This window comes from Antedon mediterranea, chromosome 7 (genome assembly GCF_964355755.1).
Source record: "Antedon mediterranea chromosome 7, ecAntMedi1.1, whole genome shotgun sequence".
Classification (NCBI taxonomy): domain Eukaryota; kingdom Metazoa; phylum Echinodermata; class Crinoidea; order Comatulida; family Antedonidae; genus Antedon; species Antedon mediterranea.
The window spans coordinates 1,070,263-1,091,648 of NC_092676.1; the positions used below are offsets into that span (position 1 = coordinate 1,070,263).

Sequence of the window (21,386 nt, forward strand, 5' to 3'; positions counted from 1 at the left end):
GAAGACGGACGATTAAAGAGCTCTTTTGCATAATAAGCAACATCATATTGATGGAGTGATGAATGCAAGATACCACACAATAGTAAATCATATCTTTTATTCTTTTACCTTAAATTTTTTTTCATAATTTATATACACACATAGAGGGCTTTTTTGTCTATCAATTGTTGAGACTGTAAATAAGTGAATGTGTTTATCAAACACGATACAGGTACAGACAAAAAAATATCACAAATTAATTGGGGATTGCACAATTTAATAACTCCATAGAACAACACAGTATAACATAACATTTAAAGCAAATACAAAACCATGTATATAAAAGCATTAAAATAATCAAAGTGTACAATAAATTTAATTATGTTTCATGCTATATTGCTATTTTTGCGATTATACTTGGTTGAGTTTGTTTCTTCACAAATATATAATAATTACAAATTAAGTAGAAGTTTTCAAAGTAAATTACTTACAAGCTAAATCTTAGTAATCTAAGTATGGATGGAGATTAAAACTTTTAAACAAATTCAGCACACAAAAAAAAATAAAACTGATCAACTCAACATTTACAGGCATACACTTAACATAATAAAATGGATATACAAATAAATATCTTTCTACAATATCTGTAGGTACAAAATGCAAATTAACAATTCAATAGCAGATTGTTTTATCATATAAAAGTTATGTTAAAGTTGTGTTTAATATATTTCACACAAACAAGGCAGGATACTAACATAGCAAGGCAAGGTTTGCAAATGTTGCAAAACAAATTGTGTACTTGAATACTTTTCTTTAAAATTATTTGCCAATAAGATAAAATTTCAATTATTTTAACAACACTAAATAATTCTATAATTAGATAATAATAATAAGTCTATATGATGATTTTCTTACTTTAATTAATTCTACTTATAAGTAAGTAATCAGTTTACTTTTTAGTGTTAGTGTACTTAATTAATTTTCCAATAATTTTCGTTGTGAAAAAGAAAAACTCTGAATGTATACATAAATTGGTCCGCCATTTCTTCACAAGTAAGTTTTATCTTTGTCTTGTGGTAAAAATTTATTTCAACAATTCTTTTTGGGAAACATATAAAACTGTAAACACTAAAATATTCCTTATAAATACAAATCTTGAAAGCTTTCATGGGTCACCCGTATGAACTCAGAAGACAGAAAGATTTTCACTTCTTTTTAGATTTGTTTTTTTCTGTTATTTTGATCTTTATTTAATTTATACAATCTGAATGTTTTATTTTTGAACACCATTTTGAAATACTTTGTGTATTCCTTTGAAGCTCGTTGGATGGCGTCACAAAACCTAGGAGTAGTCACACTCTTGAGATCTGGTTCCTCAGTGGGATCCGCACCAGAATACAACTGCAAAAGATAAAGAGATGTTATTAATATTAATACTCGTTCTTATATAGCTCTTAATGCACAAAGTGGGTGGAGAGAGGCAATCGCAAGTACAATATAGTGTCTTGCCTAAGGATACAAGCAATGCAACAAGCGTTGGATTCAAACTCGCTTCATTACTCTATTAATCATTAAAAATTATTTATAAAGAATTCCACAGAAATGAATACAACATTGAGCAAGCATAGAACATACATCAGCAATGCTGTAATACAGATAGCTAATAGGTGTAATTTGTTGATACAAAGTTTGCGCTACACCATGTATGTTAAGCTCTGAAAAGAACTGTTGAGTTTCTCGACGTTTCAATTAATATACTTTGATTGTCCTCAGGAGTGAGAAGGCATAAGTTGCCAACAAACAGCATTATTGCCACAAATGATTTGTCATTTCATATAAAAATTTTAGACAAATGCTACCTACATGGCCGTTGGTGATGTCAATAATATCTGGCATACGACACCCTTGAGCAGAAGCTCTGGCGTAGCAGATGCTGTCTTCCAGAATGATGTAATCTGTACCAATGCTGTGATGAATGTCAAACACTTCTTTAGGAGTTCTTCTTCCATAATACTGATACAGCTGCAATTTAACATGTACACATAAGTCTTTAAAAATATCTAGTTAATACTGTAATTAAAAATTTGAGGCTTCAGAAAATATTGTAGATAAAAAAAGACAGTGCAAACAGAGTGCCTGGAACCTACATTCAACTCTCTCAATACCGGACACCAACTATGTCTGGTTTTCCAGAAAGTCTGGTATTCGGAATATGTTTTTAATGATAAAAATGAATTTGGGACTGTTTGGAAGTGTGGTATTGGGAGAGTTTCTGGTTTTCAGAGAGTACGGTATTAGGAGAGTTGACTGTAAAACCTAATAAGCACAAGTGATGCTTGACTTAATCGAATCTTCAATCTTTTGCATTATATTTTTCTAAATTTAATGGGTGTGAAGGAAGCCTGTGACAGCTGCAGGCAGAATGGAACACTGACAAGTTAATCTTTAGTCTACATTACTTCATTTTTCATTATCTTAATTACATTTGTACTTACTTGTCTTGTCTTCTCTCTCAAAGCCTTATCCTCATAATGTGGATGATTTGTCAGCTTTCTACCCGTACACAGCTTGACCCCTGCTAGCAGCTGCATACTGCCACTGAATACTGCGGTAACAGGTGTCTCCTTCCTAAAAAGAGATATTATTTATATTTGATCAAAGATACTTTGTTTCAACATACAAACCATTAACACATTGCATCAGTGAATGAAAACCTCTTCAGTTTGAAATAGACAGCTTATGACACAGTCAATTTAAATAATAAACCAAAACAATTCTGTGGTCAATTATCTTTGGTTATCATAATGCCAGCCTGTTTCTATAGAATAGAAGAAGGTCAAGTTCTCAAAAGGCTTAACTGGTGCTAACCACAGTTCTTTAATTCAAACCCTGGTCAATGCAAGGCATATCCCCATACTTCAGTTTGGGTGCTGGCATAATTTTTACTCCTTTTCCCCCTTTTAACTTCAGTGCTTTATACCAAATCACAAGCGATTTTAATGGTAAACTTTGTTATTACTTAAATAATGACACATCAGTTAGGTCGGTTAAATCTTTTTTGAATAAATGAATACTTACTTGATCCAATTCATTAATTCAACTGTGTCTGGATCATAGAATTCTCTTAGTAAAGATAACTGGTGTTGTACTTCTGGTAAACACTGTTGAAAAAAAAAACACAACAAATTTTATATTTATTGTCTTACATTAAGTACATATTTATTGAACAAGAATATCTAAACATATTGTTTTCTATGTTTAACATCTTTAGCACATAAAAAGGTAATTAAATACCTTCATTTCATGTTCACTCTAAAACTTGTTATTGTTTAATAGTAGGGCGGCCAATGTGAGCTTTTTCATCATGGGGGGCATTTTCTGTTAATAGCAGGCAACCATGTGGAATATATCCCTTATGGGATGACAAAAAAGATAGGGGTGGATGCCGCTCTCAAATTTCAGGTCATAGGTCATTTTCAAGGTTATAAGGTCAAATATGGTAAAATAGAGGTTTAAGCTGTTTTCAACAACATATAAGCTAATTAAAAGAAATGTAACCATTATTGGATCATTATTGACATATTGCTGCAGATGGTGAAGTTCATCAATTTTTCAACTTACAAGTTTAAAGGTCATTTTCAAGGTCATAAGGTCAAATAGAGCACAGACCTGTTAATTATCGGTATTAATAATTGAAATAAATATAATTTTCATGATAGCCTTGGGCTGATGGTTATAGTGTGGTGTCAAAAGAGACCAGAATTGTACTGGGAAGATTTTAAACTTTTTGAGTCACTCCTGGAAGGTGTTCAAGGAATGGAGAGGATGAGTCCTGGAGTATCAAAATAACCGAAATTGGAGGCCTACTGGAATGTCTTAAATTTCAATTAAAAACGGTCACACAGGATTTGTGGGTTGGGAGTAATGGGTGGCATGGGCACATGCCAATATTCGAAATTTTTCTGGGATGGAAGGAGGTAACGCTCTGAGGTGGGCATTTCTTCAAGCACTGATATATAATGCCTACTGGCCATCTGGGCATGGAGTAATGATGATGATCTGGGTAACGGCAACGATTGAATCACAACCACATATGCATGCTTTCTGTAACAACTTCATCTGGCTCTTTAGTTTACATACACATGTAACAAGTTCCAAACTGACAACTGGGTTAGGGGCTTCCAAACGACCCGATTCATTTAGGCCACATACTGATCTCTGCCTGATAGTTGGCTCGTATGTTTAGGTTCTATGATATCTGTATTCACCATAGGTGAGTTTTTTTAATTTTAAGTGTTTCCCGAAGTAGAAATACAGGTACTTAAATATTTATTGAGTGAAGTGAAATACTTAATATTTAAGGGAAATATATATATCACTAGTGTTAATGGTATATGGTCACTGAGTCTAGATGGAGGTAGCACCAAAGAGTAGTCTGTTATTATACAGTTGTCTGCTCAATAGTACCATATATTTGGCAATACTAAACTTTTGTGTACACTGTACGTGGAAAGTCTTAATCTTAATCAATTCCATTTACAAGGAGTGGATGCGTTACAAATGATTTCCAGTATGACCTCTTCCCATAACCAGCAAATAATGACGTGCTGCAACCTGTAATGGCATGGAAGCTGGTTAGATTATTCTTAATAGGTTTTCAACCACTTTATTGTTCACTATACCAGACATCGTCCATACTTTTGAAGGCTACTGTTACAAAGTGCATATCATTATTAACATCAACTTTCATGTATAATTGCAAGCTCTTTGTTGTTGACATAAAGAATATCTAAAAACTGTGTGATATTTGTTCTCCTCCAAACCGATGAGTGTGGCCCAAAACACATACGGAAGTACAGATTAGTACATTGGGACTATTCTTTCAATCGTGTCACTGCTTTTATCCACCCTTTCCAATGTAATGATCAAATACAACAAAATGACGAAATATCTAGGTAACTTTCATAAATACTTGCATAGTCACCAAATGTTTACAGCCATGTTTACTGCATCCTATAGTGCATGGCCATCATGTTTTTACTGTAAGTTTTCTTCTGGAAGATCTGTGGGTATTTCAACGCCATCCATCAAGATATGTGAAGTCATATTTGGTTAAAGATATTAAAATTGGGCTATGATCATACTCCAATGGTTGATCAGCAGATTTTCTGTCAGTTTTTATATACTTTATCGAAACAGTTGCCTTATAGAAATCCGCAAAGGTTTAGAGCGACGCTTTCTCAGTGGCTCATGAAGTTCTAAGTTCTACTGTTTTTTTTTTCTTTCAATAAGTTGTTACTTTAAATATAAGATCTTCCTTATCATCTGTCAGTTCGAAAGAATATTGTGTATTATGTGTGATTCGTGATCAGTCTGACCATGTCATGCAGAACCTATCAATGAATTACAGCGTTTCTTGTTATACCAATGATTCTATTTTGAATTGATCAATCATCCACTCAGTGTTTAGAATATTGGTTCTGATAGTTTAGATAGGTAAAATTGTTTACCCTTTTAACCTCATTTCTACAACGAATCCAATCGGTTTTTAAATGACGACTTTGGTTGGCAAACTATTAAAATATATTATAATTACTAATTGTGAAAAAATGGATCTCCTATCAGTCCTTTGTGAAATTTAGGTTTAAAAAGTCTAAGCTGATGTCCTCGTGTATTTCTGCTTAGATTGCATCTTATTTGAAGTCTTCCTTGGCTACATCCTCGAAATCTTTTGAAAATTTTCAATCAAGTCACCATGAATTCGTCTGTCATACAGGGTTGTTAGGCCAAGAAACTTTAAACGATCTTCATATGAATAAGAATGGATAGCTGGAATTTGATTTGTCGCATGACGTTGTCCTCTTCAAGTGCGTTTACTTTTTGGGAGAAATGGATTTCATACGGTACCTGGACACAGTACGTAACGTAATGTTTGTAAATAACGTTAAAACCATCTTTATCCATGTGTATAAAGGACTTCTTAATTACTTAAGGAGTTTTATATTTGTTATCACCGTCAGCCATGATAGCATAGATGCGAAGGCCTCAAGAAGAAGTCCCCAATTACCACTCCTTCCAACCTTGATAAAGTCCAACAGTTAGAGTTTTTGAAAACAAAGACTCGATACCCAGGTTTTTCTTTCGAGATTTCTTGAAACAACAAACTTCAATAAAAACTTGTATCATTGAAATAATGAAAAAAATGTTTAAATAATTACATTTGTCTCTGACCCAAACAAAACCATCTCGACATTAGGTCATATAGGGGGTCTCTGTTTTCTAAATTTTTCTAAAAACAAATTTCTAAATATTATTACATTATTATAGGTAATATTAATAATTTTTCTAAAAACAAATTTCTAAATATTACTGTATTACATTATTATAGGTAATATTAATATTATAGTAAAAGACCAATCTTTTGGCACATATGGCGTTTCATACATATAACACTTGACCTATTTTTTCCGACAAAAATCAAAACGATGACTGGTGGACAACATGAAAAAGACAAATTTACAACAGACTGGGAAAAGCCTATTAAAAAACTGTGTGTACTTTACAGAAATATGTGAAAACAACATTTTGAGAAAATGACACTTTTATATTTAATTTCCTATGTTTTTATGTGTAAAATTAAATGTTTATCTCATAATTACTATAATATGAAGTATCAGTTGATCTTCAGATATACCTTTTTGGATAGATCTGATGATGTAGATGATTTTCCGTGAATAAAAAAAAATCCTATATTTTGACCTTGTTTGACCTCTTGACCACATAAACTGACCTTAAAACCCAAAACTGAAGATGGCATCCACCCCTATCGTTTTTGTCACCCCACAAAGGACACATTCAACATGGTTGCCTGCTATTAACAAAAAATGCCTCCTAAACTTTTTATAGAGGACTTTTGTGTATTTGGCCTCTCTACTATAACACTTACCATGTATGTCAGCACCACAATGACACACAGTGTAGCAACGTGCTGAATAAACTTAACCTAAAGAAGAAAAAAATGTAATTTATCAATTTATATACTGGAAATAAAAAGAGTTTAAACTATCTAAATAATCATTAATCTGTTGTTGAGGACCCAAATGGAAATAAGCTTTATATTTATTTATAACTTTCTTTGGTTCAATTAGTTTGTTTTGTAGTGTTCCATTTTTGTGTGTCATTCTATTCAAATCAAAGTGTATCCATTTTTAGGCTGTGGCCTTTAATTCCTTCATCTTTTTATTGATTGATTGAAATATATATTTATACTGGGTAACCTCTTCAGTCAAAGACTGGTCTCCCAGAGGGCCCAGTTGGTGATTAGTGGCTGTGATGTACTAATACACCGGGGTAACCCCCTACTCATCTCAAAGGATGTACTAGGTTCTTTAAAGTGCACACGAGCTAGATGTGTACACTGGACCTACGATTTATAGTCCTTATCCGAGAAGACTCTACCACCAGAACCATTGAGTAAGTGAGCCTCGAACCCCTGCCGATGTTATGGCTACGTAATTATGGTTCCACTGTCTTAACCACTCGGCCACTCACTCATGGAATACCATGATTACATAAAATATCCATAGCAAAAAAAAGCTTAATCTAAGAAATCATTGTGTACAGAAAACAAACTGAAAAAGACAAACTATTATAAACTTATAAAATTTAAAATAAATCTTTAATTCAAATGCAGCCCACTGATAAAATCAAATTATAGAATGATTAATTCACTTACATATTGTTCTGAAGTAATCCCAAACATTTTGAAAATAAACCTCCAAACATGCGGACTACCAACACCAAATGCAGCCAATACACACATTTGAGGTGTCCATAGATACTTCATACGGAGGACAGTCAGGGCCATGACACCAAAGAACACTGACTGGATGGCATGGTACGCAAGTTCTGGATGATCTTGCAGAAGATGACCATTGTAATCATCATCTGTCTTCTCTTTTAAACTGTAAGATGATTGTAAGAATTGTTATCAAAATATATATACCACAAAATAATAGTTTATTATTTTATTTAATCCTTTATTTTATACCCAATTCACAGGTTGTACAGAAAATGCAATCAAATCTAACAAATTAAAATGGATATATCTTTGAAAAATCTGTGTTACAACTCTTTCACACGCTAGTTTATCATGGTGTGATGGCTGTAACGTAAACAAAACTTACTATATCCCATTCACACGTAAAATAACCTTACAAATTGTTACAAGATGTTTGTATGTGTGAATCAGATGTTCTCTCACAGGGCCCATGACAATTACAAGCAGAGAACAAACGTTTTAACAATACAGATGCTTTATTTAGTGGAAAAGTGGTATTTACCAGAATTTTAACCCACAATCCTGGAAAAACACAAGTGCAATGTTTTAATTTTATCTAATAATTAGGCCTACTGTTCTTCCAGCAAGCCCTTGTAAATTACAATGAGTACGAACTTTCTAAACAATACACAGTAGTGTTGTTTAGTTTGGGGCAATCTTCACTGTAACACTGTAACTGGATCAGGATTTGAACTCACAACCTTGGAATTAAAGGTTAACCACCCAGCAACAATGCCACTGATTCTACAACCTTACCTCCATTTTTGGATGACTGATATTAGCACGCATATTAACAGTGTTACTATGGTAACAAGGTAAATAGGGAAGAGAAGACGACTTGAAGTCCTCTGAAAGAAGTCATAGGTTAAAAACTGGAAGGCACCGTTACATTTGTACACCAAGGCATCAAAATCTCTAAAATATAAATTTCAAAATCAATCTTTATTTCAAGTAATTATGTACTATATCTTATTAATTATTTAAGAACAACAATTTCATTTTAATTCCAAATAATAATGAAATACATTTTCATCCGGAGGTAAACAAAACTTTAAAAATGATAATTATTAGACAAAAATGTTATTTTAGTGTTTTGTGCTACATATATGATTAGTGCATCTTTGAACATATATTTTATGGAATTTGCACAATACAGATGAAATAAATATATTATTATCAGAATGAAAGAGACAAATAAATAATATAGTGAACAATACCTTGCACTTGAAAGTTGAAATTTTGCCAATAGAAATTTGAAAATATGTTGATCATCATCTAAATTGATTAAGTACTATAAAGAAAAATAAAACATATGATGTAATGAATTAACAAACATTGCTTGAGTGTATCTCTTCAGAAATGAAGTGTTAAAACAAATACAACATTGAAAAACAGAAGAAGATAATAAGATTTATAAAGTGCACATATCCACAAAGTGCACAAGGCGCTTAAAAAAACAAGCCTTGATTACTAGGAATGCCAAGAAAAGTTAAACTAAAACTAAAAGAGTTTTTAAATGCAATTAAAAACTTGTGAAGCAGTATTTATATATAAAAAACTATTGTAGTATTTACAGTAAACAGAAAAAAAAATAAGATTACCTTTACAATGACATTAAAACAGAACGTCAACAACATCACTAGAACACCGTAACCAAGAACCTTCATAATATTTACACCAATATTAGTAGAGGTATGACTGCGTTTCTAGGAAGATAAAAATATATTATGCATCTTTTGAGATGATCTTTTTTTTCAATAACAAAAATTCACATGAATATATCTTTTTAGTAGTAGTAGGAGTTTATATTTGAATTCTATTCAATGAAAGTTTTTATATGGTGCCCTACAAAGAACAGAGCGCCTAACAATACTAGTAATTTAAAAGTTTTAAGTTGACATTTAAATAGAGGTGCCGAATTCGCTCCTCTCAAATCGACAGGAAGCGCGTTCCAGATCCACGGAGAGGTGACTGAAAAAGGATTGTCACCAGCTTTCCGATAAGATCGTGGAACGAAAAGTCGGGTGAATAATACGTTAAATTGTATAATAGGATTTAGGATAGGACTTACTTGTAAATGTAGAACAATAAAAGCAGCTGGAATGAAACTGAGCACTAAGGCTCCAAGAAGCATCTCATTACAAAATTGTAGAATGCACACAAGAATAATGGAGACACCTTGAATACCTAGTATGTACCGGATCTGACAAAAAACAAAATAATTATTTAAATAAAGAGACATGCATTTTGAACTTCTTTCTCCCTCACTTCTATAATTCTCCTTAAAATCCTTTCTTGCACTTAGTCTCTTGCGTTATAAACTATGAATACACAAATTCAATTAAAAACAAACAAGTTGTATTCAATTAGTTCTAGAATATTAACAAATTGAAATACAGTACACATTGATACTAGGACCACCCTTTGATCAGAAATAGTTCGATTTGAAACGGTTGAAAAACGGGTGAAAACGCCATTGTCTCAAACCTTTTGGATCACAATCACTCTCTTGAAAATAACAAATATAAATTAAATTTCATAATTATAAGATAGTTTACCTTAGACAACGGGGCTAAACCCAGCGTGACAGTGCCATACAAAGCCATAGCTTGCAAGAGGAACACAAACTGAGCAAACTGCCAACTTAGCACAAATAGGAATGAACACAAAGAGATGCCAAGTAATGTAACAATCTAAAAATAAAACAAGCATTCATTGTTTAATTATTACATTTGGAAAATAGTTCACAAACTAAATCACAACATTAATTTTTAAGCTAATAACTTTATTGAAAAACAAGAAAAACATAGTTTACAGGATTGTCCAAAATACCAACAGTCACCGTTTTATAATTATTAATGACATCATCAACAATATTATTATTATTATTATTTATACTTTTTATTTTGATTTAAATTTGCAACTGTTCATTCAAACATAGATTATTATACTTAACATTACAAGAATGAATAAGTACATATTACATCTGTTGATATTGTCACGCTGTGTATTGTGTTTGTTTCATTTTAATGTGTCAAACACAATTTGCTTCAGGAACACTACGTGTGAAAATGGCGTTCAAAAAGCAAACTAACTGTTGATTACCCTGGAAATGTCATTAAGCATTTGATATGTAATCAAGCATAAAATCATACACTTGCAATACCGTACCTGGGAGTTCCTGGAAATGGTCGGTCGAAGGTAGTATGTTATCAATGTGATTTGAAGGAATATGAACGGTAACGCAAAACTCTCCCTCAATGGAATAGTGTACTCCACTCTGGTGGTGTCATCTCTGAAAGAAAAAATTATTTAATCTTTATTTTATTATACAACAGATTACTCTAGCAGTGGTGAACGGTGAGGTCAACTTATTTTGACTTGTTATTTTGATATAGAACATTTTGCTAGGTTGAAAATACAAAATTTAAGTGATGGCAAAATTGCTTTTAATATTTATACTGTAAACTGCAAAATTAATTAAGTTAATAATTTATTCATGATTGAAGAAGCAAAGGACAGTAGTGCTAAATTATTAAAGAACTTACTTATTAAAAATATAAAAAGCAGAAGCAAGAACAGCAGTGAACCATGACCCAGACAGTAGCCAAGCCATTACATATAAAGATATGATATAGACACCGTGCAGTGCAAATACTGAGTTAATGTACAAGTACACAGGTTCAATGACACTCTGTAATAAAGACATTTTGATTCTCGTTTAGAATGTTTATTTAAATGTGATACATAGCATCCAATTTACAATTTGTATTTAATAGTTATTTTATTTACAAATATCCTACTGTATTAAATAAACTTATTGCTATTTTGACAGTAGAAATACAGCCCAACTGACAGTAATATATGTATAGTGGTGTTGTTGATTGATTATCATTAACAGTAATATTTGCATTAATAAACCTACTGTATTTGTTGTAGCAATACTGCATGTATAGAGTTTATCAGTGTAATAATGGGAAATAAACATATAGCATGAATGAAAACAACAAGGTCAGATTTATTAAAACTTGCTTTAAAAACAGAAAAAAAATATTTTGCGTATGTCTTATTTTTAGTCACGTGCAACGCGACTCTACAGCTCACTATGTCAGTTGGTTGGTCGGTCACTAACTCACACTAAATTTGACCAGCGACTGCAGCCATGTATTTGGCTTTGTTTTTTTTTTCTACTTCAAAAGTGCGACCTACAGAAAAGTTGATTCTGTTTTTGTATGGAAATGGTACAAAATGTTAAATATATTCAAAAGTGCTACTTTTGTACATTTTTATTGAATAATAAAGTAAATAAACATATTGAAAATAATTCAAACCATACCTGAAGACAAAGTGATATTACTTTATATAGTGTAGCAAGGTAAACTTCTTGGTAAACATTGAACCTCTTTAAGATGTTTATGGTACGCCAACTCTCGGTGTTATTATCATTTATTAAATCATGAAGACCTGTGACCAACAACAAAGCAAGATTTTTAATATTTATTGGCATTTCATACTACTAAGATATAAGATATATGTCGCTGCACGTGTGGTCGACGCTGCTCGCAATTTTTGTGTATTTTTGTATATTTCTAAACGTTTATGATGTCTATGATAGTTTTTTTATATTAGTAATATTGTCCTAGTGACTGTGAATATTATTTCAAGATAAGTTGGTGATATTTTAGTGGTTTTTATTGATGAATGACTGCATTATACTATGGATCTGGCCCAGGCTCTAGGATATGCTATTCATCGAACGAATTGCATTCCATTGGACAAAAGGTGCGCGGACAACCGCTGTCTAGACCCACCATGGACATACCAAAGGAAGCGAGACGGAGAAAACGGGGTAAGGCAGGAGGCATTAGGAAACGTTTACGTGCTCGCAAAGCAAGACCATACATTCCTACAATTATTATGGGAAATGTTCAGTCGATATCAAATAAAATGGACGAACTTAGAGCGAACACGAAATACTTTCGTGAATTCCGTGATGCCAGTATAATGTCATTCACTGAAACATGGTTGCAGGATAGGCATGATGATTCTCATATCGAAATAAATGGTTTTAAATTACTTAGGGGAGACAGAACATGTGAATCAGGAAAGAAAAGGGGTGGTGGTATCTGTATTTACGTCAACGAAAGATATTGTCATCAAAATAACGCAGTCGTGAAGAAGCACAGATGCTCACCAAATTGTGAAATTCTTGTTGTAAGCGTACGCGCCTATTATATACCCAGGGAATTTTCACACGTTGTCATTGTTACTGTATATATTCCCAAAACAAATCTGGTTAATAATGCATCGACAGAGATTGCAGAAGTACTGTACGACATAGAAGCTACCTCGCCCGATGCATTCGTTGTCATAAACGGAGATTTTAATCGCGGATCATTGAAGAAGACAAGCGAGTACTACTACCAACACGTTACATGTCCTACGCGAGAAACAAGTATATTAGACCTTTGCTACACAAACGTGAAAAACGCATATGTTTCAACCCAGTGGCCGTGCTTGGGAGATCATTTTTTAATCGTACTAAACCCGAAATACATTCCATTAGTTAAACGAGAGAAGCCAAGGACTATTAAAGTAAAGAAATGGACAACGGAAGCAACGGAACGCCTACAAGATGCATTTGATGATACGGACTGGGAGATGTTTATTAATAACGCTAATGATCTGAATGAACTTACGGACACAGTGTCTGAATATATAAACTTTTGTAGTGATATGCTTATCCCAACTAAAAAGGTTAAAGTGTTTGCGAATAATAAACCGTGGATAACCAAAGATGTGAAAATTATTATTAACCGGAAACAGAAAGCATTTGCTGAAGGTAATAAAGCGAAATTAAAAGAGGTCCAAAAAGAATTAAAATGTGCAATACGTAAAGAAAAATACAAGTTTAAAAATAAAGTTGAAAAGAAGTTCACGGAAAATAACATGAAAGAGGTGTGGCAAGGAATGAGGTTAATGAGTGGACATATAAATAATAAACAAAAATCTGTATCGCTACCAAAAATTGACAAAGAATATGCAAATGAATTAAATATATTTTTCAATCGTTTTAACAAATATGATTTTTCAAAAGAAATTAAGGAACGGAAGTGTCAGCTTGAATCAAATATAAATGACATAAAAATTGATACAAATGAGGCTGAAGTATATAAGTATTTTAGAAATTTGAATGCTAAGAAAGCTCCCGGGCCCGATAAACTTAAACAAAATATTTTAAAATCATGTGCAATGCAGTTATCGTATATTTTCTCAATTATTTTTAATTTGTGTTTCACAACTAGTTCACTTCCAGAAACATGGAAACAATCATCTATTGTTCCTATTCCAAAAAGCCGTGTTATTAAGTATATGAATGATCTCAGGCCAGTTGCCTTAACATCAGTTGTATAGTAAAATATGTGAGAAAATTGTTTTAAAATGCTTAAAACCAATAGTCACTACGCATACTGATCCCATGCAATTTGCATACAGAAGTGCTCGAAGCACAGAAGATGCGATTGTCGTTAAACTTGAAAGGCTGTATCGTCATTTAGATAAAACAAAGGTTGGAAATTCAGCCCGTGTTATGTATTACGACTTCTCCTCTGCGTTTAACACCATTCAACCCCATTTACTAGTAGATAAGCTGTGTAAGATGGCCATTCCCCTTAATTTGATTCTTTTTATTCTGAATTTTCTAACAAACAGAAAGCAGTATGTGAAGCTTAGCCCAACAGTATGTTCTGATGTTAGTGTTTCCAATACAGGTGCGCCACAAGGCACTGTATTAGCCCCTTTTTTGTTTACCTTGTATACAAGTGATTATAGATCTAAATATGATTCTTGCCCAGTTGTACGATTTGCTGACGATACGGCGATGATTGGCTTGATTCAGAAGGACGATTGCACTTCATATTTAAATGAGATTAATAATTTTGTAAAATATAGTAATGATAACTTTTTAGAATTGAATGTTGAAAAAACAAAGGAAATGATTACAGATTTTAGAAAGAAAACGAATAAATGTGATCTAGTTGATATAATGGGTAGACAAATTCAGAGGGTGGAAACATATAAATATCTGGGGGTTGTATTTAACAATAAATTGACGTGGAGTAACCACTTGGATCTCGTTATGAAGAAAGTAAATACTAGAATGTACTGTTTAAGACAACTAAACAAGTTCAGTGTAAATAATAATATTTTGATTACATTCTATCAGTCTATTATTGTTGGGGTTTGGAAATATTGTATTGCAGGGTGGGGTGGAAATGTTACAGAGGGAGATAAGGGTAGAATTGATTGTGTGGTAAGAAGGGTTGAGAGGATGTCTGGTTTGTGTCAGCAGTCGGTGGATTAAGTTTATTGCGAGAACCTGGACAGGCTTTTTGGGATGGTGTTGAGGGATGAAAGTCATCCTGTGAATTCCGATTTAGGCAGTCTCAGGAGTGCTCGTAGTGGAAGATTGCGATCCGCGGCTGCTGACACAAACCGATATCTTTTCTCCTTTCTGCCCACAGGTATCAGGAGACATCAGCGACATTCATCCAGATGAGCACCATGAAATAATATGTAATAATATGTTCTTGTTGTGAGTTTTTAATATTGGTATTGTTGTATTGTCATGTTATTTTATATATTGTAATTATGATGTATTTGAAGACGAGCAATGTAAATTTTCTCCTTGTGGGAACGAATAAAGATTATACTTGATACTTGATACTTGATACTATTTAAGATGTTTATGGTACGCCAACTCTCGGTGTTATTATCATTTATCAAATCATAAGACCTGAGACCAACAACAAAGCAAGATCTTCATATTGGGTGTATCACTACCATATTTGGGCACATCACACTTTTTTTTTCGAAATAGTTTGATAGTGTCACAGAGGTTATTACTAAATGCAGCCGGACAAAGTAGGTCACACCGTTAATTTGGTGATAAATTATGAAAGGTTTGGTTATCTTAATACAATAGTCTTTATGACAATTACTGTATGTAGGTATAAAGTACATTCAAGTATTTAATTAAAACTACATGTAATTAAAAACACAAAGAAGAAACAAATACAAACAAGTTTAACCACTCATTGGCCACTACATCTCTGCCAATCTGTGTGACACCAGCTGGCATGAAAGTTTAAAATGATCATTAAATCCACAATAATATGTACTACTGTACCTTGTGATATTGATGGACTAAGTATCATCTGTTTGTAGTAGGAATAGTAAAGACCAGCTTCTGTGCGAAATGATATCTCTCGTTCAACTTCCTGTAAGATACAAATAATCAATAAATATGTTAGTATTTTTTATCCCTCGAATTAAGTAATTATGGAGTTACTGTATTACACTGTAGTGGATATAACAGTTTATTTTTTGTGGGGCGAAAAACATATTGCATATTATTTTTACGGTCAATCATATCAATCAATATCAGTCAATGTCAGCCAATATCAATCAATATCAATCAATATAGTTAATATCAATGAATTATAACTACAGATTTTCTTGTTATTCTCACCTTAATATTTGAAAACCAAAGCCTGTTCTCATGTAAGGTGTGCAGAAAATTTGCAAAATGATACCCAATATAAATGCTGATTATAACACCAATCAAAAAATAAACAAAATTCATCCACTGTGATTTTCCTAATTGCCTGATCTCCGATTGCTGGAATATTCCATTATTTACAACGGGAGTTTTTCCATTCCTGCCGTTTACTCTTGATGAATGTTCTTCTTTGTGTTGTATTCTCTTCCGTGATTTTGACATGGTTTCAGTTTATATACATTCTTTAAAACACAATTTGATACTAACATATTTACAGAATACTAACATATTTACAGAATACTAACATATTTACAGAATACTAACATATTTACAGAATACTAACATATTTACAGAATACTAACATATTTACAGAATTCTAAAAGGAAAGGAATGATTTCTTTTGTAAATAAACCTGGACATCGCTCCAAGCTAATAAACTTTTAATGAATACAGAAACGTTATGGTACAATAGCTATAGATCTTCACAAAAGGTTGTTACTTAGTCGTTACTATTCATTCACTATATTCTAACTTTATGATGACCATAAAAGTCTTTATAAATATTGTATATCACTAAACTAGGCACTGAAGTGAAATTATAGTTGAGTGAAAATTATATTTACTGTACCTATACAGTCAAAATGAGGGGACAGGATATAAGGGCTGTATTCAAACGTTTGCCTATCTAACAAAAATTGATGGGAAATACAGTATTTTGCAAAGTGAAAAGTCTCAGTGATATATAGATAAATCAATCAATTCTTTTCAATAATTGATAAATTATTTAAGGCATAAATATTGTTGTTAATGTTGCAATTTTATTTAACCGACAGTATTTGGTGTTTTTTCACCTTTTAAAAGTATAGCATAAATAAATATACTTTTTTTTTTTGTTCAGAGATGAGACCAACTTTTTTGTCTTGTGTGGGTTCGTCCCACTTTGTCGGAAAGTAAATAAATTTAAAAAACATGTTAATAATTAAGATCTTAATACAATCTTATAACATTAATATTTCAGTATGGATATCATAAACTATAATGAATAAACAATGGCAATCTGTTGAAAGTGAATCCCATTATTTTTGTAATTTATTGTAACAATATCCAGATACTAGAGAGCTAGTAGCACATGGTACTACAGTATGCCAGCTGAGGTTGATATAATTGGCCAATTACCACTAATTGAAAATCAATCCAACTATCAAGTCATCATATTACAAGATGACATCAATTGTCTGTGAGGACAGGTATTACCAACATTCTGTCAACCAATCAATGAGAATGTATTAGACTTAAAGTTGTATTGTCCCCCAAAAACATGAAAAATGAAGATTAATAAAATCAAATATTAAACAAAAATAATTTTAATTTCAGGGGGACAATAAACCTTTAAAGCTCATTTCATTTATTTAATAAGAAAAAATAGATCTCCTCCATGATTCCTACAGGAAAAAGAACTTTTCTACCTCTTCTACACAAGCAATAATACTCATAACGCTAAATGCATGCAAATTAAGGTATCAATTACTATTAAAGTTTCGAACAGAAACGTGCAAAAATAAAAATATCAAAGACCAATATTCTAAAACAAAAACTGACATGTCTGAAAAACATTCATAAATTGAACAGTTTATGATTTATGGGTAAAGAATATTAGAAAGGCAATGAAGCATTATCAAGATTACTTTCTAAGCTGTTGCTAAGTTTCACTGAGAATTTAAAAGCATATGTTATTGAGGTTATGGTTTTAGGGGCATGTCTTATTATTGCAGAATGGCTACTGTACAGTTAAGGTCAACTCAGACAGCAAAGATGAGTCAAGACGTTTCTTCTGGTCTCGTCATACGATGCTGTCTGAGTTGGCCTTTAGTACCAGCAGATTCTTGAGGTGATGACGTCGTTGAATCCTAAAAATGAAGGCACAAATTTTATAACTTATGTCCCACCTACAGTAGCCTATATTCTAAATGACGATTTGGCTTAATATTATTCGTAAAAAGATATACATTTTGGCACAAATGGCGTGTTATATCTTGAGCTGGAATCTCCCAGTTTTAAACAACAATCAAAATGCATGAGTGCATCTACGTAAAACAAAACAATACCTACACAAATCTAGTCCTACCTAAGCTTGCAAGGAAATCTGTTTTAATCCTTCTCCAATTTATTACTACCTAACAAATTTTGGTAAATTACTTTTAACTACTTAACTGTCACAGAGTTCCGCCAACTGGCAGTTGTAGCCTGCTGGACCGTACCTACTGTGGTTTTTATCATTATCTACACTACTGATTGATCTTGATGGTCCGCATAAATGATGCACTTTACTGACTTCCTTTCAGGAAAGATTAAAAAGGTACGTTAAACTTTTAGTAACTCAAGAAATGATGAGAAAAACTCACCAGATAAGTCATAATACTTCAAACTTAAAAGAACTGATACATGATTAACATGCACAATATAAAACATCAGTCAGTGTAGTACATGTAGAAAGCCATTAATTGTTTGAAAATAAACTTTGCTAAATTGAACTAATACTAGAAATTGATGTAAGAAAATCTATAGTATGGAGTAAATTTACCTGATTCTCTGTACTTGTATATAGAAAAACGCATGCGTAACATGGGAAGTCTGTATTATTTGATTAAACTGAAGCCTTCTTTTAATAGTGTATTTTAACATGGATAAGAAAACATATAGGAGATACTGTTTTAACTTGCTGGTCTAACAAAACGGTTCAACAAACTCAGTCACCTCATTTTGACTGCTTCCTTCATTCACACCTATAGTAATTGTCAATTTTTTATAAATTACTGCAGTAACATGATTTGCAGTTGACAATTTATTGTACTTTTTACTGCAGTAACATGACCTACAGTTGACAATTAATTGTACTTTTTCAAAAGATAAATTCTTCAAAGAAAGCGTTTAATCCGACAGTTGAAACAAACTGGTCACACAATTATTAAAATAATGCCAGGATAGATAGACTAATTAACATACAAACATAATTCAAACATTGTATTTACAGGTAAGTTTACAGGTTAAAATCGTAAGGCATGTGAACGAGGCAAACTGCCTTAAAAGTTTAAGTTTACAGGTAGATTTAATATTATAATGAAAATGAATTTATGTTAATTTATGTTAATTTATGTTAATTTATGTTAATTATAGTTCTACAAACAAAATTATCAATACCTCAATAAAAATTGTGAATATTACATAAAGTAACACAATATAAAATTAATATACTATATTTATTTATTTTTTTAAATACAATGTTTAACATACAATTTGAAATCAACTAACCCTATCTATTACCCAATTAGCATTATCCCAAATGATTTCTTCTGCTCACTAAAAATACAATAAATGTTATTTATAAATATTCACTTTCCTCAATAACAATAATGCAAAAACCTATACAATCAAACCTGAAAAAGAGAAACCTACAAAACCAAACAAAAATCAAGAATAAATCCAGTGTAGAGAAAACAAAATAGTCCCTTCCTCGTTGACTTTCAGAGCTGGTGTGTCTGTTGATTTTGCAGGCAATTCGTATAGTACTGGAACATTCTATTTATGAAGGAGGGGTGTTGAAATGTACAGTATAACACAAAGTCATTCTTTAAATAGAATACAACACAATTTAAAGCTTCATGTTATGATGACAGTTAAAAAAACAATTAAAACAGATTTTATAAAAAATGTTTACTCACCAATATTTTAGAAAACCAAAGTCTGTTTTCATGTAATGTCCAAATATAGAGACTGTAGTGATATCCCATAATGATAGCTAATGCAGTACCAACAACTAAACTCAGAGACTTGAGAAACCAACTTAAATTCTCTCCTGTTGCCTCCTCGTCTTCTGACACTTCATCCTCCTCAGAATCCTCCTCAGAATCCTCCTCAGAATCCCCCTCCTCTTCCTCTTGAATTGGCACCTCATTATCTTCTGTGTCTTCCTCTGTGGAAGTGCAATTTGTGGCATTGTGGAGACCTCTCAAATCATTGTCTTTTTCTGGAGATGATCTTGGATGTAAGCGTTCACTTCTCCTTTTTCGTATTCTCTCAGACATCATCAAGATTTATTAAATATTACTGAAATAAAAATAATTTTTTTAAATGCAAATGTTGTTAGTTATAAAAAGATTTTGAAAGATTTTTTTTTTTATCAAAAAGAAAGAATTTAAAAGCATATGTTATTGAGGTTAAGGTTTTAGGGGTGTGTCATTATTAATATTAGTAATTACAGCGTGGCTAGCCTAGGCCTACTACTAGCCTACTAAGTCTAAGGCCTAGCTAGGCTAGGCCTACTACTACTAGGCCTAGGCTAGCTTGGCTTATAGAAGGTTATTTACTTTTAGGAGGACCCTACACCTAGCCTACACTACTACTAGCCTAGGCCTAGTCGAAATAATAGCTACTGTAGGTAGGACCTATTGATGAGTATCTAGTGATTCACATTTACCTATTGTATTTTACCCTAGGCCTAGTAGGGTAGGCCTCACTTCTTTCATGCCCAACTAGACTCACGTCGCCAGGCAGTATTTTCTCTCTCCGTCTCCGATCCTCCTCCTCCGCGCCGCCACCGACGACACGACGAACGTCAAAAAAAAAGGAAAAAAACACATGGAACCTCGTATGGAGTGCAACCCACGACAAAACGTTTAAAGTATTAATTTCCCATCAGGTATGGAATGGCAATGTAGCAAAAACAAATGTAACCACATTGAATCTTACCATTTTGTACAAAGGAAACTTTTGAAAAACATAGACATCTGCAGTGTTTGAATGTAGAATTAACAGTATAATCAAATTGTTACTCATTTCGATATTTCAGGTACCGTAAGGTAATACTTCAGCTACTATATTATAAAACTATTATTAAATAAATTGTTTTTCTTGATTTGAACTTCAACTGGAACATAATGTCAAACTATTTGTTCAAAGTCATCAGTATGTCGTTAATCAAGTAGATCACTGTATTGTAGTCGTTATTTG

General features: G+C 32.4%; 1 protein-coding gene across 1 annotated transcript; it reads right to left on the reverse strand.

The window, feature by feature from the left end:
* Positions 1 to 228: 228 nt before the first annotated feature.
* Positions 229 to 20,958, reverse strand: LOC140054763 (protein C-mannosyl-transferase DPY19L3-like). The gene is made up of 17 exons (XM_072099848.1): positions 20,854 to 20,958; positions 20,099 to 20,483; positions 16,008 to 16,098; positions 12,156 to 12,283; positions 11,368 to 11,513; positions 10,991 to 11,114; positions 10,378 to 10,512; positions 9,891 to 10,022; positions 9,421 to 9,525; positions 9,037 to 9,110; positions 8,576 to 8,734; positions 7,715 to 7,943; positions 6,926 to 6,982; positions 3,058 to 3,140; positions 2,475 to 2,607; positions 1,843 to 2,001; positions 229 to 1,380 (listed from the first exon to the last, which is right to left on the reverse strand). The coding sequence occupies exons 2-17, from the start codon at positions 20,462 to 20,464 to the stop codon at positions 1,195 to 1,197; spliced, it is 2,307 nt and encodes a 768-aa protein (XP_071955949.1). The 5' UTR covers positions 20,465 to 20,483; positions 20,854 to 20,958; the 3' UTR covers positions 229 to 1,194.
* Between the last annotated feature and the right edge of the window lie 428 nt (positions 20,959 to 21,386).

What these genes read in the sequence shown, in the direction of transcription:
- LOC140054763 (XM_072099848.1), bottom strand. Translation starts at nt 20,464, where the DNA reads ATGATGTCTGAGAGAATACGAAAAAGGAGAAGTGAACGCTTACATCCA. An exon ending in TTTGGTTTTCTAAAATATTG is followed by an intron (nt 16,099 to 20,098) that starts GTGAGTAAACAT and finishes TGTATCTTACAG; the next exon opens with GAAGTTGAACGAGAGATATC. An exon ending in TTTCAACTTTCAAGTGCAAG is followed by an intron (nt 8,735 to 9,036) that starts GTATTGTTCACT and finishes TTTATATTTTAG; the next exon opens with AGATTTTGATGCCTTGGTGT.